This window comes from Falco punctatus, assembly GCF_963210335.1.
Source record: "Falco punctatus genome assembly, chromosome: 5".
NCBI lineage: Eukaryota > Metazoa > Chordata > Aves > Falconiformes > Falconidae > Falco > Falco punctatus.
In genome coordinates, this window is record NC_137584.1 from 10,146,442 (window position 1) to 10,164,128 (window position 17,687).

At 36.0% G+C, this 17,687-nt stretch overlaps 1 protein-coding gene across 1 annotated transcript in view; it reads right to left on the bottom strand.

Moving 5' to 3' along the window:
• Positions 1 to 17,687, bottom strand: part of MEI4 (meiotic double-stranded break formation protein 4) — a 93,395-nt gene that overhangs the window by 43,754 nt on the left and 31,954 nt on the right. The window contains exon 4 of the mRNA XM_080387721.1: positions 8,750 to 8,881. Within this exon, the coding sequence (XP_080243847.1) occupies positions 8,750 to 8,881 (132 nt within the window). The remainder of the gene's footprint in view (positions 1 to 8,749; positions 8,882 to 17,687) is intronic.

Below are 17,687 nucleotides of genomic sequence, written 5' to 3' on the forward strand. Positions count from 1 at the left end.
CAGATCTAAACACGCTCCGCCACTGCTGCCTTTCTCCCTCACCACAAACCTATCCCAGCATCCCATTCCTGTATCTCTAAATCCCCTATGAATCCCAAAGGAATTAATAAGCTCATTTCTCATTCTTACACTCACCCAAGCCCACCAATACATTACTTCCACCAGATTAGTTGTGAATTGAGAAGGCTACATCATCAGTGCCTACCTAAAACTGAAACCCCAGACTCCTGAGCCCTCACCACACCAACCCTATATCTAGTTCTGTGATACCTTTCGTAAACATGATCAGCTTTAGCTCATCACATCCTGTCTACCTAAATTAAATCTGTAGCAGAAGTCCTGTCAATCTAACAATAAATAGGAGTTGCTGCTGACACATACTGAAACCAACTTCGACCTCTGGGAACAACGTTAATAGTAGTTTCCTGCCCTGGCAGATCAAGCCTTAACCAGTCATGTCGAGTGCCATCACCCAAAACCTAGACTAAGTTTAAGATAAGCTCCTGCATGCCTCAGCCATGCAAACCATAATTCCAACCTCAGCTACGAAATGAACTCCATAGCCAGTCTCTTTCATCCCAGACATAAACCTACTTTATTAATGACTTGTACATCAGCTAAATCCTAGCAAGACAAACTCTGCTTGTTTCAGAGCCAAATGTGGGACAGTGGCTCCTTCTGGATGTGGTGGCATTCAATGCAGCTCATATGCATGTTCACTCAAATCCAAACTATCACCATTAACTATAGCCTGTGATAGTTTCAGTTGAGGACTTAACCAGGGAGTTTGATCTAACACCAACTCTAATGTAATTAATAGTCAGCTAGCAGAGCAAGTGTAGTCTGGTTTGTCATGACAAACACTCCTAAGCACAGCCTTTCAAGCATTTCCCTCTGTGGTGAGTATCTTATTTTGCCATCCTAAATCTAAATCCTTGTCTAATCTTAAACCTAAGACTAAACACACTATAGCCATCCTTCCCAGCTTAAAACCTAAGCTAAGCCACATGCTCCCTTGAAAATCCAGAGTTCAGTCCCAGCACAGAATGCAAAACAAAACCATTGCTTACCAAAAAAAGAACAGAAGCAGTTTTTCCGTATCTGATGGCATACCACAGCATGATGCAGAAATGCCACTGTGCATGTGCTTAGTGGTTCTAATGTTTCACAGTGAGCTATATAATGAGTTTTGGAAAAGCAGTTTAACATTTTAGAAAGCACTGAACAAACACCAGTTATCTTTCTGGTTCTGTGATATAAAGTAGCGACGGCTGTGCATAAGCTCTGTAAGTAGACAAATACAGCTTCACAGGTATTTTTACCAGAAAAACCCAAAGCAATAAATGAGGTCCCAATGGGGCAAGCCGATATTCTAAGTCATTAGGTACAGGACTGTCCCACATGTTTAGAGAGAGGCAAGTGTGTGTGAAGCTAGGAAATCCAAAGATATTGATGTGTCCTCCAAAATGAAAACAATGTTTTGAAAGAAAGATGAAGTGAAGATTTCACTAGTATCCATTACCATGTCACAGTTGCCATTTATATTTTACTATATTTAACCAGGCTTTTCTTTAAAGACAGTTTTAATTATCACCTGTAAATACTCTTGCAAACAAAAATCCATTATATCAGTAATTTCTAGTTAGAAATTCTATGGCTACAACTCTTCCCTTTTCCTTTTTACTAAGATATGAAATACTAAAGCAGCAAATAAATTGCAATGCCATTGACACGGGAACTGTGTGTTTACACTGTAACCCAGAAAGCATTTAGTGAAGCTGTGTTAAAAGTACATTGTAATGAAGCCTTTAAGCCACTCTTCAAAAAGAAAAAAAGAAAATCAAAAGGTAAATCTAACAAAATGTTACCTTGCCTGTAAATTGAACTTTTAAGAGCACATACAGGATATACGCTAATTCACATAGACAACTCCAATATCCAAAAGCATTAAGGAAGCTGTGCTTAATTTTCTGTAACATCATTCCATTTTGCAAATCACTGTCAGTAAGCCAGAAAACTCCGTGAAGAAAGGTTAACAGGCACATTAAAACTACCTATCTGGAGACACAGATTAAGTAATAATCAAATGGTCTTCCAGATTAGCTGGTATACCACATATGCCACAAAAATCAGATGCTTCTTCCTTATACACATTCTGCCTTCATGCATGCAAAAGGATTAACCAAGGTGTAAAGAAAGCAATTCTTTCTTTCCAATTCTCAGAACTGACACTGAGAATAAGGAAGTAAGAACAGCATCAACTGAGAGAAGCTTTCGTTGCCCTTTCTTTTTTAGTGTATCAAGAATTCACATAGGCAATTTTAATTATTAATTGTGTTATTTTGGGAGCTTTCTTAAAGCCTGGATTTTGTGCACAGTTTGAAACAAGAAGATTTCCAGGAATATTACTTATTTGTTTGTTGAGGTGTGATATATTCTGATTTCTGTAATTAAGCATTTTTCCTTTTCCAGTATTACGTTTCCATGAACAAGATGATTCATCAATATTAAGAGTAATAATTCTCTAGCTGACAGTAATACAGGGTTCTCCTCGTGCAATCAATATTTGCTGCTTCTGCTCCCAAACACACCTGAGGTTTTCTGATTACATGTCATTCTCAATTTTGCCAAGCACCTAAGTACATCAAAGCCCTGCTACCATTTAGCTCTGTAAGAACACTTCTAAACTCCTTTCTCCTTTAGCGCTACCATTTTATGACAGTATGAGAGGGAAGGGAGAAACTGCATGAACCATTTGTCATTTTCCAGCTCTGACTGACACATACGCTTCTTTAATTCTAATCTGTAATAGGGGATGACATATGCAGCAAAAGCAGGTATACACTTCAAAGGTGCACAGCATCCTTCCAACATATACCGAGTCTAAACTGATTCTTTCGCTCCTGTCTTTCAGGGCAGAGATTTATGTTTTCACAAGTCTGCATCTCCAAACCAACTACATTATCTATGAGACAAAATTCAGATCCACTGATTATTCTATCCAGCCATTACTTCGTTTGCTACCAGTAGCATCAGCAGTCACATGGAATAAAAAAAAATCCTATGTTTACCCAGAGCACTATTTTGCAGCATCTTTACCCATTCACAATTTGAAATATGTTACAATCTCTGCTTATCAGTATAATAAGGAAAGAAATGACATCTTTAAAATGATGAATGCATGTCCAAATGAACATTTAATTATTTTCACAAGGTCTACATAGCATCAATCTCTTTTCTTTTACCTGGGTGAAGTATTAGTAGTCTGATGCGTTTGTAAAAGTCAGGAGTAGAAACTACAAAAACCCAAATATGCCGGATAGCCATTTTAGTACTTTGAACAACAGTGGACTGTTGTGCATTTATCTTATCTAGTTGCATAATATTTTCAGCTATTTTTTTCTAATTAATGATTTTATCCATTTCCTACCACATTTGGGAAAAATACTGTAGCTTTTTTTCTTTCTAATGCATGAAAAAGCTCTATTACAACATACTCAAACTTATGGCTGAAGAGATTAGACATACTGCATAAATGAAGTAGACTTCTTGGAAAGGAGCTTATCTGAAGAATTCTCTACATCACATTGGACACACTTGCATTTGGAATAAAGTATGTTGTGGCTGCCATACCTGCCCAGAGCATCCACTGGATACAGAATGGCTGCATGGAGGAAGACTCATGAAGACAAGCCTTGACATCAATAGCTCAGTTCTTAGCACTTTAAATCTTTCTGTTATCTATCTGAACACAGCTCCAGGCAAACTCCGTTTTCCCTGATGGACTGATTACCAGCTAAGCTAGTCCATCTTGAAATTTGCAATGTCTCTAACTTGCAGGTCTGCTAGAAAAAAAACAGCTCTCCAGCCCCAGGAATATTTCAGCCCTTCATTTGCTTCCACATAGAAGCGTTGCCATGTAGTTTGACATTTCAGTGACAAGACTGTTCGCTACACAGTGCTGAATGGCAACAAAAATCTCAGAAAATGGTCAAAATCATACCGCATCCATGCTCCTCCTTGATCTTCTTCTTCCTAATTACATTGCCTGCATAGACTGTTAGTTTAACAGAGCTGCCTGTTTAAAGGCATATGCGTCAGACACACCATAGCTGAAAGCATGTCACAAGAAGCTCCAACACACGTATCCTGCATCCTAGTTCACCACCAAACTCTTCCAGTAATGTGTACGCTTAAATTTGAATACCTGGGAATTCAGTTAACTTATTAATTATCTTAACAAATATAACTTATTAGAAACATCTAATAAGGTTACTTACATAAGTCTGTCTGTGTTCAGACAGAAGTAAGCTTTGCACAACTGTTACAACCGTTCTGTAGGATCAGGCCTTTCCTGGCTTAACAGCTCTCGTCCAGATCATCCAAAAGAGATCTTCAGAGAGATATGATAGAACTTTCCTCCCTTAACTTTAGATGTCTACAACATAAATATTTACATTTCAACTGATCAACCTAAGTTTCCTTCCTCATAGTCAGAAGAGAGAAGCAAACAACAGCCAATTACTATAATTATGTACATCCAAAATAGGCTAGAAAAGAAATGCCTCTTTTCCTCCCTTGGCTATAAAGAAAATTTAAAGTAAGCAAATCTGATGGAAACACCACAGAAATCCGAAGTGAGACAAATCCCACCATATGTCTAACTCCTTTGGCTTGTTTGAATCAAAGCTATTCTGTTGTAATGAGCCCAAATCTCCAGAACCTATGTAACATTCAACGGAGCCTCGTGTGACTGTCTTCACATCGGCAAATTTTTTTGTTAACCTTAGCTGCTTGGTGGACTTCTATGAGAAGCAGACAGCAGTGTCTACTATATACATCTAAATTAAAAAGGATGAATCCCACCTTATCCTGTGTCTAAGTCTAACTGCACCATTCATTTCAGGAGAAGAGTTAGGACACACATGTGGATTTGAACTTAATGCTTACATATAACCTTAAGAATTACATATAACTTGGTGTTTTGATTTTAAAAAAACCACACCAATTATCCACTGTACAGCTTTTGTCACAGAAATGTTTTAAAGTTTTAAAAACGGAAAAATAGTGTGCAGAAAATAGTGTGTTACAAAAATACAATGCTAGACAAGCTATGTATCAGCAATTACTGAATAACAGTGCTTTCCAAAACTTTGCGGTCTGTCTTCCTTCTTCTTTTTTCAAATCTATTTTCTGTTTTTTAATCTTTCAGAGTTCTGGGAATTATCACCTGGGGGTTAGAAATGGGCACTGAACTAATATGCGCTTTTGATTTCTGGTCATCTGTCTTTGAAACAATTATCATAAAGGAAGATCTGCTATCATGGTAAGGGGCTCAATATTTGAAAAATAATCCAACAACCCCAGTACCATTCTGAAATCTTAGTATTTAAAATCGTATCTGCTTTGCAATAGGAATCCGATTTGGGATCAGAAGATTTCTACTCCATAGTAAGATAAGTTTCAGTTACTGTATTCTTATAAAATGTATTTATGAAGCATGAAAGGTTCCTCATAAAAATTAAAAGTAGACATCCCACATCAGTAAAAATTAAGGTATCCGAGTTTACATTATTATACTTTTCCCTGGAAGTCAGTGTCCTGGTATCAGCAATGTGCTGAAGTATGAGCTTCACCTTAAGCACATGATGAAGTACTTAAATGAATTAAAGCAAACTAATAACGTGCTTGAGAGTTTACTACCATAAAATTCATCTTAACTGGGTGAAAAAAATCAGGATAACTATACTATTTTACAGGCACCTTAGTTACTTTTATTTTCTGTATTAACATGTGGGAATATTAGTCCAAAATATTGAAAAAAAATCTATTATTCACATATTTCACAGTAATTTATCATATTCCAATAGTAAAGGTATTTAGCCAATTGGGGAACGATATCAAAATATGCAAAGTAATCTGTACTTTTCTGGTGTAGTTCATGAGATACACTCTCCTACAATCAACCTATTTTCTTAATTTGTAAAGCTAGGGGCATATATAGCTCTTCAAACCTGTGGGTCTTAAAGAGATAAGCTTCTTTCAAGAGGACACAGATACAAACTCACTAAAATAAGTCAGAATTTTAAAGTAAAAAAAGTTCAATATTTATCAAAGGACATATCCACAATACGTAACCTGACCTGAGCATACTTCCTGTTGAAGAAAAGACTGAATATAAAATTGCATAATCTAGAATGCAAACGTTTTATAAATTATCTGTAGCTTAGCTCAAGTCTTAATGAGGAAATTAAAAATGTGATATCTAGATAATTAATTTAGAAAAATTCAACACAGTTTTGTTTTCAGTCAAGTCAATGTGGGAAAACACCTTCAATGTAAAAAAAAATATTATACAAAAATAAAACATAGAAATTTGCTTGGATGAATAAGCTAAATTTTCAATTTCTATTTTTCACCAAATGCTCAGAAGTTAATTGCAAGCTAACCTGAATACATGCCTAGATGATCTTTATTTCTCCTATCTGCCCACAACAAGAAACAAACAACAAAACAAAATGAAAATAGGTATTTGCACACCTCTCATCATAACTACATTCCAGAGTCCCTAATCTGATTGTCTTAGGCAGAAGGCATGAAACACTTTATAATTAACAGCAGTTTTGCTTAAGTAACAAAACACAATTAGGATACTTGCCAGCTAATGAAGTTTGATTATATAAAGTATTATCGTTCTGCAAATTCTAATTTAAGTATTTATGAAGAATTATTTTTAAAGCTGTCATTTGGTATATTTCAAACTGATATTGTATTGTTTAGTGTCCTGTTGCAATAAGGTTTTTGATAAGCAGTATTTCCAGAAATAATTATCACATACAGAATGTATAAGGGTTTGTGGATGAACGCAAGACACCTATTTGGACCAAATGCAAGAATGCACAAACTTTAAAAACACTGACTTCACAGCAAGCTAAGCAAAACAGAAATTCAGTTACTTTTCCCACATGAACTACAGCTTTTCAAAATCTTATAGTTCTACAAAGTGTCAGCTACAGATAGACCCACAGATCCTGCAGCTTCAAATTCAGCCGCTTGAACTGTCCGCTATAACCAGAAAAAGTCCAACACTGTCTTGGGTGGTGAACTTTTCAGGACTACTTTGTTACTGTAAAATTAATCAGTGGAGTATCTTCCTAAGTGTCTGAAGCTCATTTATTCTTCTGGTGGTCACTTAAATGCAAAGTGTTTTAAAAGGACTCAGAAGAAAGCCCCATAAGCTTTAGTAAGATTGTATCAAAGTCCTATTCCAGACCACAGTTTGTGGTTGGTTGCTCAAGATGCATTAATCTTCCAACAAACGCTTATAACGTTGGATGAGGAAGATATAAATAAATAAATAACTGTATCAGTTACAAAAAAGAAAAAGGGAAGATCTACTACATCTCAGTAGCAGAAGGCACGTGGATAACTTAGCTGGAGAAAGCAGAAACAGAGCAGGGAACTCTTGTTCCATAAAGATAGGTCTGAATTATTGAATATAAGAGAATTAAATTATTTCTCTGAGTGAAGAAAAGGGGCTGTTTCAAAAAAAAAAAAAAAAAAGGTGAAAGGGAACCTTATTAAGTGTCTCTTGGTAGTAGAAAATCTGAAAATCAGTACTGTGGACTGATAATGGCTAAGATTTGCAGTAAGCACAAATGCAAGGTGATTAAAATGAGTTGGAGGGCTGCAGGTAGCAAAGACTTAACCTGAAAAGGGATTTGGTCCTGAAGCTGAAAAGCTCGAGTAACAAATGCATTTTACTGTCCCAAATGTCAGTCCATATATACCAAGTATGAAGAAACAGAATAGATTTACAAGATCAAAAACATCTTTTTTTTTTTTTCTTTTCAATAAATGAGTACAAATTTCTGTCCCCCCAGAAATTGTGTCCCACTCAGGGGCCTTCCCTTCAGTGCTAGGTACAAATTTCTTCAGTTGCTCAAGGAAGTATAATTGAAGGTTTCAATTTCTTTAAGGGGCGGGGGAAATCAAGTAGAGTGATAGCTCCCAGAGGAAAAAAAAGAAGAAAAACTGCTGTACCATCAACTAGGGGTATCAAGCCAAGCTAGTGAGACTGCCATTTAAGCAATTTATTATACCATCCATGGTATAATAATTGTTCAGGGATTAAATTACTAACTTCTCTATATTTATATATGAATCAAATCCTCTACTATCTTTCTATAAATAAACTATACTGCCAGTATTAAATTATTTGCCATTAGAAAAAAATCAAAATCAATTCTGTATTTAAAGAGATTCTTTTATGGTTAAAAATCACAGGATACTAATTTAGTTCCATTTTCTCAACTGCAAGTTATACAGCTGTGTAATCACACTTATTATGACCGTAAAATCAAATACATGATTCTTTCCAACATACAGTAAAGCCAAAGAGGAGTTCAAACTAGAAATTTTTAGAAATAAATTTTATGCACTGAATACAAAAGCAATACTTAAAATAATTACAGTATGGCAAGGTTAAGTAGTCCTGCAGTAACTAACTCGGCAAAGTGCAATACTCAATGTAAGCTTTTCATCAGTGTTGAGCACTGTAGAGTTCTGCGTTGCCACTGGCAAAAACTCTGCTGAAAGGAGACATGACTAATTCTGTTAAACAGATGAGATTTAATAATGCTAAAAATAAGCAATAAGATCCATTTACTACCTTTTATGAAACAGATACAAACAAAACACTCCCCAGCACCACTCTTTGGCCCTTCTCCAAAAGAGAAGATGACAGTACCTGGTGAGCTTGCAACAGCTGCTCAGCAAACTGATGTACTTCTGCTAGTAGAAGGGATATTAAAGCACTTCTTAGTATGTTGTTCCTTCCTAGCAAAACCAGTGTGTGTGATACAGCATGCAGTGCCTGAAACTAAAGAGAAATAACAGTAAATTCAATCTCTCAAAATAAGTCTCCATCTTTTTTACTCCAAACAATTACCTTAAATAGAAATGGGATAGACATATTAAAATCTTCAAGAAAAAAGTAAAATTCAAAATTCTGGAGTTTAAAACTCTATTAATTACATACATTACAGATCTATGAGAAACCCATGTCCATCACCTAGGAATTCCTTTCTCAAAAGATTAACACTACAGGAAACTGACATGAACAAACTCCTTCAAAAGTGTGAATTCCCCTGGAGGCAGCTTGTCAGTGTTAGCTGTCATCATGCCCACCTGCTGTCACAGAAAGTGGTGACTGCCCTGTACATACAGTAATTGTTTGTCACGGGTAGACAAATGAACAAATAAATTCTTTGAAACACAAACACGAGCAAGCTAAGAGCTATACTGGAGTTTTCTGTCAATAGAGTTATCTGGAATAAACTTGATTAAATGCTAACTGATAGAAGATATGCTATACTTTCAAATTCAAACGATTCACTTCAATATGATTGTTTAACAAGCTGTAACCAGGGAATTTCTCTTGAACCATGGGAGAAGTCATGTAAACTTACATGAGAATTATATTAGTAATTTTTTTCCACAGTCTTTCCTATTAAAAAAAACCCACCTGTTTTCTTTGTTCCCTGAAATGGAAATCTATTACTATTATGTAATGAAACATACTCCTCTACAAATTAAACACATTATTTCATTAAATACTACCAGAAGAAATTTTCATTTCTATATATAAATATATTGGAGTTCTTTCAATAGAAAAATACACATTAAATATGACTATAGTTTATGATTTTATATAAATTTATGTTTACAACATTAATATTCAGTAACTCTTTGAAAATGAGTATTTTTCACTGACAGAATAATACTCCTGACCCAAATTTGTATATCTAAGAATAACTAAGGTGCCTTAACCACTCAAAACCAGACCACCACAGCCTAAGAACAAACTAGTTTATTCCTCTAGCCAGCTCACATGCATATACACACACACACACACATACACATAAATGAATAAAGAAAACATTTACAAGTTTGGACGAATCCTCCTGGAAATCATTTCTGAACACACAAAAAGCAGGAAGGCGATCCAGCAGTGGTCAGCATGGACTTATTTAGGGTAAACCATACCTAACCAATGTGATGGCCTTCTACAGTGAAATGACCATCTGAGTGGATGAGGGGAAAGCAGCGAGTGTCATTTACCTTGACTTTACCATGGTTTTCAACACTGTCTCCTGTAAAATTGTTACTGACAAAATTTTGGGCTTGGTAAACAGACAATGAGGTGGACTGAAAACTTTTGCTGTAAAAACCATTAATTACATAGCTTCCTATTTACAGTTACTGCTTCTCTGCCTGATCAGATGGTCAAACTGCTTTGCCAGTTGATGTAACGCCTATTTACCAGCCTCTTACACTCAGGAGTTTGATCAGGCTGGTTATCATCTGGCCAGTATGAGACAATCTCTTACTCACAGTCATAATAATCAAACTTTAATAAAGCTTTGCCGTTCATCATCTCACTTCAGCACATAATCCCAAAATGAATATAAAAAGAAAACTATAAAAGACAAAAAAGTCTTACGTTCAGAATCAAACCTGAAGAGATAAAAAGTAAACTCCTCATATTAGAAAGAACTCAAAAATTGTTCATATTTAGCTTTGAAAATCTGTGAGATTGAAATAATTCATAAATGTATATACTAAAGATTCTATGAAGATAAAACACGAATGAAGATGAGATAAAAATAGGTTTCTGAACCTTTAAAATCACATGAAAGGATAATGTAATGAATGAAACTATATGTGCTTTGAGGATCTATGAATTAAAATCAGACTTCCATAAAATAGAAATGTACACCCTTCCAAAGAAAATAATGACTCCTCTTCCTAAAAATAATCTAGACATTTACAGTTTTGAAAGATCTACCACAGTATCTACTAAAACAATGACAGAAACAAAGTTTGCAACACCTGGATAGTGCTCCCTTGACAGCACCCATGTTCCAAAAGGGTACAACTGCTTCAAATCATTACTCAGGTTTTAATCAACGCTAAAAAATAGCACATTTTTCATTGAAGTCCCCATTCATTTTTACTTCTTTTTATAAATTAAGGATAGATACATATTTTATAGTTCTATATTTTCAGAAAGTGACATTGAGTATACTTGCTAATTTGCCCTTGGCAAGCAAGCAAACGAGACAACCCTGAGTAGTTTTTCAATGCTATCTCTTCCAAAGAACGCACTAAATGTGTATATTTATACACAAACATAATTATGGTTGTTCTTTTTAAAAGTCTGTTCAATTTGCTTACAAGATTCTTAGATAGCAAAACAATGAATTTTTTTGTTAGTATTATTAATGCTAGCAGCTGAGATTTAATCAAAATAGGATCTGTCACAAAATTTCTGAATCCTTCCTGGTTTGGCATGAATTACCATTTTCTAGCTGGAATTTCATAGGACTAGATAACATGGATTTTCAAATTTAAAGCCTGATCTTTAAATTCCCTCTACTAAGGAAAGTAAATAGGGATTTTATAATGACGGTACTTAGGTTACTTGAGATATGGGTGTGGATGCCACTGAAAAATCCCATCTGTTAACTGATTTATTAAAGAGTATGGATTTAATATTGTATTTTGGTGGACCTCAGTATATTTTAAGAAAATAAGGAGACAACGAAGAACTAAGGTTAAAATAACACTCATAGACTGTATGCATTAAATGTGTACAGAAAAAATTTCTAGCATATAAGCAATAAATCCATAAATTGCACACAGAATTGTTTCAGAGCAATGCTCATGTATTGCTAATTAAACTCTGGAAACATTCAAACTGATAATAGGTCAAATAGTGTGCAGTTTCCCTAAAGATAAAAGCATATGTTCATCTCACAGATCTATCAAGCATTAAAAAAGGAACAGAAATCTTTTAATCCCTTGGGCTACCTTAAGGGTACAGATGAAATAAAATCTATACTCCTCAGGGATTCTCAGGTAAAAGCTGTCAGAAAATTAGATTGCAAAAATCAGACAGTCAGAAACAAGAAAATAATGCAGCCTGGTTCACTGTTCAGGAGCTGCATCATCTGTCCCTAACCCTCCTCCCACAGCCCAGTTTCTTGCTCTCATCCCATGTTCCTTGGGATGCAGCGTAAGACAGAGCAATGCTGTGCCAGTAGCTGGGAAGGATGCGTGGATTGTTGAAATGTTCTATTGCCTCACACATACTAATATGGCCTTTCCTCCATCCAGCCACTGATTTTGAAGCCTATTGGAAGGTATTTTTGACTTTCCACTTCTTTGCAAATGATTTCAAACTGGCTATCCATTTCAAAAGTTACTAGTAGAGGAAAAGACTGACAAGCAAAATAAGCAGCACATTCCTGTGACTCTTACTTTCCCAGGAAACTAGGACAAAAATCCTTACTCACAAATTATTTGTTTTGAATTCATTTATCAGAATATGTTAGACTTTTCCTTAATAACAGTTATCCAAAACTTGTGAGATTAACTCCTTCAGGAGTTGCACAATTCACTACACCCTGCAACTATGAAAACTGCACTTTAGTTTCTGTTTCACTAGTTTACAGCTTCATGCCAAGCAACAGCTCTCCTCCCCAAGTGACTGGCATATTTGGGAATACAGGACTAAAGCAAAAAATTATTACAGGCACCCTCAAATCATGAGGTGTTAAAAACAAAACAGTATTTTTGCCTTTGAATTCACATCACCCTTGCCCTTTGCCCATTTAGTCCAACCTGACTTCCAATCAATGTCACTTGAAAAGTTTCAGTTTTATACAGAGAGCATTAATATCCCTGTTCGCTCATGTTGCTTCCTTTGTTAATTTGATGGTTGTCATTTATCTCTCCTCCTGTTTACGCTGCACTATTTCGCCTGTCTTCAAGTCTTGGAATTTCATACATAGTATCCCAAATCTTTGCTCTGCAAGCCTCATCTCAAGCCCTTATTCTGCCATTATGCCTTCATAATCTTGTTCATGCTTCTCTCCACTCTTCCAAACCTGATGGTCTCTGCTAGGACCATCAGTTAGCTTCACTGCTGCAGGCTGCCTTTTCAGAACTTTTTGTAGAGCTTTAACTGAAAAACATTCTGATAAACTGTGTGACATACAACAGAGGCAGGTCTGTTTGCAACATGCTTGACTGCATGCACCAAAAGCGTTTACAAAAAACAAGCTAAAATGCAAAAGAGATGAACATTTTTTTTATTTTGGGTTGGTTTCTTTAAGAAAAGACAAAAGCCAAAAAACCAAAGAAAATTAAATGAAGATATTGTAGTACCTGGGAAAGAATTATTGTAATACGGCACCTGCAAGCCATGCAGAGAATGGAGATAGAGAAAGAAATCACACGCAGTCAGCCTACTAAATATTCTGAAAACCAGAACACTTTGGTGAATGATGCTGTAAAAGCCAGAAATGCTAGCAGTAGATATTATAGTACTTACTGAAAGAAACATGCAACCTGTACTGGCTTAAGTACAGCTTTGTTGAATTTGATGAGTGAGGAGGGAAGACCTCCAAGGAAGTGTACTACATGAAGTCTTCTCAGTCGTATTTGCTGACCATGAAACTTGCATGTCAGAGCGTCAGGGAGTGTGAAGGTGCAATTTTTTTCTGCTAATGGATTGAAAATATCTTTCTTAGGTTTATTTCTTCATGGCTGCCTAAAAGTCACTCCTTCATTCACTGATCAGCGGGGTCCCTCTGGCTCCATATATGCTTTTATCCAACTCAATAACAGCTCCCTAGTGACACATGCAATGATCAGTGAATCTGCTTGCTCCTGTCCACAGGCTAAACCAAGCCAAATCAGCTGCTGCTGCCACATCAACAAGGAGGAGATGAGATACCACAGAAACTGCTGTGAAAGAGATATGCACTTACAGCCACCTTCTTACTCCCCCTGTCCCTTACTGCTTCTCCACCCCACTAAGCCCTCTGGCAGAAGCAAATTTCCAGGACTATTTCCTAGGTGTTTACTCTCTCCTTCTCTGCACAAGGGAAGGATGTTACTGCTGAAGTAAGGAGAACAGACTCAGATCAGATCCAGCACACCAGCAGAGACTGGACTACCCTTAAGTAGTACATCCTCTGATTGACTGACATATGCAAACCTTTCACCTCCTTTTCTTGTGAAGTATAAACACTAAGCACAAAGCACAACTTGCTGCTGCTTCTCCACCTGTTTTCCTATGCAATTACAAAACATTAAAGCATTAAAGAACATCTTTTTCTGTTTCATTAATATTTTTCTAGTATAAGTTCCATAACTAATGCTTTATTGAACACCAGACAGATAAAAGCTACCAAATCTCCCATCTGCAAATATGGTTTATTTTACAAAGAATGATCTTATGTTGCTCTGCCATGATTTACCTCTGGTAAAGTCATGATGAACTTTATATAATTTATCTCTAAATCTTTCATTTTTCTTTTCTTTATACTTTGTTATAAAGCTTTGTATGTTAGTGAGATAAACTGCTACTAAGGTAACTTCCTCTTAACCTTCACTTTCAAACATAGAGCATGCTATATTAGAAATTCCATGGTTACAATAATATAATCTCTAAGTCTTCGATTCTAAACTTATTTCACTTTTTTCTTTCAGTTTCATAGGGTAAAGACTTGTCTTTCCCATTCTGAGCACCTTCCATTCAAACAGTGACACCTAATTGATGGGACAAAATACATATAACAGACCCCGTTGTGAGTTTCAGTGTTTTTTTTTAAAAACAACAAAAATAGGCAAACCCACCAACCAAAAACCCCCAATCCAAAACTAAAACACAACCTGGATGCCCTTAGAGGAATTCAGGGCTGCAAATCACTGTCATGTTTAAGTTACCTCTAATGGCAATATCCATTTCCATACACTAAAACCAAACACTTTGCTCATGTCACCTCACCCCAATCACCTTTACAGAAAAGGCAACACTTTCATGAGGGCATGCAAACACCCAAGTCATCAGTTCATTTGAAGACTAAGCACAAGAAACTAACGTATAAAGAAATTCATCTAACTACTGAAGACACTTGGGATCCTGCTAGCATCAGAGTTTTCACCAGTAACTCTACTTTAAGCAATGCTACCATGGCAGAGATCAAGAATGTCTGCATCTTCTTGAGATTCATGAATTAGGCATTTAAATACCTAATTCACCCAAGAGGCTGGATTCAGTAAATTTTGCCAACAGGAAGACAGTATCAATCCAAGTCAAACAAACAACATTCACAACAGCTGCCACTGAAGACAACTCAGATATTACTGCTGCCCTTTTTAATACCTACTGTAAATATTCCATTGATTATGAAGAAGCAGCTCTAGATACAAAGTCTCCCCTGCTGGAGAGATTAAAATTTATATTACTCTTGATTTCTCCTTCTCAAATAGTCCTTGTCAGAAGCCCAGAGGAGTGAAGAAATGCCTATCTTCCTGCTGATGCTGAGTTGCAATCCATGTTAATGGATGCAGAAGACACTAAGCAACAAGTGTGAGCTCACTCAGAGCAGAAGAGTTATGGATTCAAATTTTTAATCTGAAGACTGCTTAGAAAAAGTCACTGGATAAATTACAGAAAACAGGTATTCTTTAGTTTTTAAGTTTTTAAACTAAAGAATAAGCTGGTCATCCTTAAAGAAATTCAGCAATGTAAATCAATGTCTTATTTAAGGCTTTAAGACTTACAGTACCTGTAAATGAAAATGGATTTCAATTATTTCCCAGTCCTTCACTCTTCTTCCCTCTACCCACAATGTATGAGCTACTTGGAATGACACTTAAAGGTGCCATATAACTGGCATACATACTTGGAAAGAACAGAGGTACCTTGTTTGTGGTTGTAGAGATTTCACTGCAGCAGTTGAACACTAAAAAGTTAGGCAAGGAATACTCAGCTGTCTTTGCAACCGGCTGTAGCCAACTGGCTCTATAGAGCTTACTTATCATTGCTATCCTACCACCGTAACACAAACACATCCTATTTAGGCAAACTAGAGGATGTAGGAGATAATTTTTCCCCAAAGAAAAATAAATTAAAAAAAATATATAAAAAAGCACCATTCAGTTAAAAGCAACAAACTGAATTCTTCCATGAAGCAAAAGACAATCCTTACAGCAGGAATGGCCCTAGACACCCACCTGGAAGTGACCAGAATGGTATTAAAATGCTGGGATAAGTATGGTATTAAAATTCTGGGATAAGTAACAAAGTGATAGAACGAAGGTGGCCGCATCATCCTTTTGAATAACCACCTACTATGGTACCCAGACACCAAAGAAGCAGAACAATTCTAGGTCCTCCGGTTCAATAACAGATCTGGAACAACAGAAAACAAGGCCTAGATAGAACTAAAACGTTTTTACACAGGCATAAGTGAAGGACTGAGAGATGAGCTTTGATGTTGCTGCTTCACATGGTCTCAGCTGCAAATATCACAGAGATGCCAAAGAAGCAAAACAACATCACTAATGCAATGCTACAGAAAGTTAAGAGACCTTTGACAGAAGGCATTCACTGGAGACAGACTGGGGGCAGAGGATAGAAACAAACAGCTTTTGATATATATTTCCTTTCATCAAAAACGAGAACTTCCTATATTCTTGCATTTAGGGCCCCCATATATTTAATTTGTAAATCAAGAGAAGAGCAACGGCTTATTCCATCCATTTTTTTTCTCCTCCTAGTGGAAAAAATCTGTAATACCTGGAATACTAGTTAATTGGATAAAAACAGGCAATGACAGTATTTCATATTAGGAAAAGAAAAGGCCCTGACAACAGCAATACAGGCAGGTTGAAAACCATGAATAAAACTTTTTTGCCATAATGGTAAAAAAAATATCCCACTAACAATCCTGTAACTCTTCAAAAATTGTCATTTTAGTGCATGATGTATATCAGCTGAGGAGGGAAGGTGGACAAAAGTCTGAAGCAGACAAAATTTTCTTTCATTCATTCCTGTCTAGTTACTCCTATGATACACTTTACAGAAGTAAATGAGAGTCAGTCAGTTTGGTGATCGCTTTAGACTGTAATGTTTTACAGGACAATGGATTTTGATTACCATTTGACTTAAACAGCTCTCTAGATAGGACAACAGATTGCTGAGAAAATTTAATTCAACAATCAAAAGATTCAAACATTGACTCTTACTAGACCATAAAACCCTGGTAACACATTTTAACATTCATACTAATAAACTGCTCTTCCACTACATAAGCAAAATTCTTCGGCCAATGAAAATGCACCATGTCTCAGGAGCCATATTGCCCTTGGGACTCAATTAATTTAGGAAAACTGAAGCCCACCATTGGAGACATGAATAACTATTTTTAAATCTCATTTGTGCCTGAGCAGAAAAGATTCTTGTAAACTGATGAGTTAAGTGCTGTTCTGGCAGTTGCTGACAAAAGATACTGCAAAATATACACAGCCAGGGGAATCTATTGTCGCTCACAACTAGTTAGAGTATGTATTAAATACATACTGTTGCATGTATTAAAACCATCAGAGTAAATTTATGATTACTCTCTTCAAGGCAATTTCAGTCATTAATGAATCATACAAATTGTATTCTAGATAAGAAAAGATTCAAAACCATGGTTCTGATTGATGTGTACTTTTTTCAACTGCACAAGCACGCTTCCATACATTTCATTATGTAACTGCCAATGGGATTAAAACACTTCTATCTTTCTGCTTTTCACTACCCTACATTTCAACTTGTTATTTTC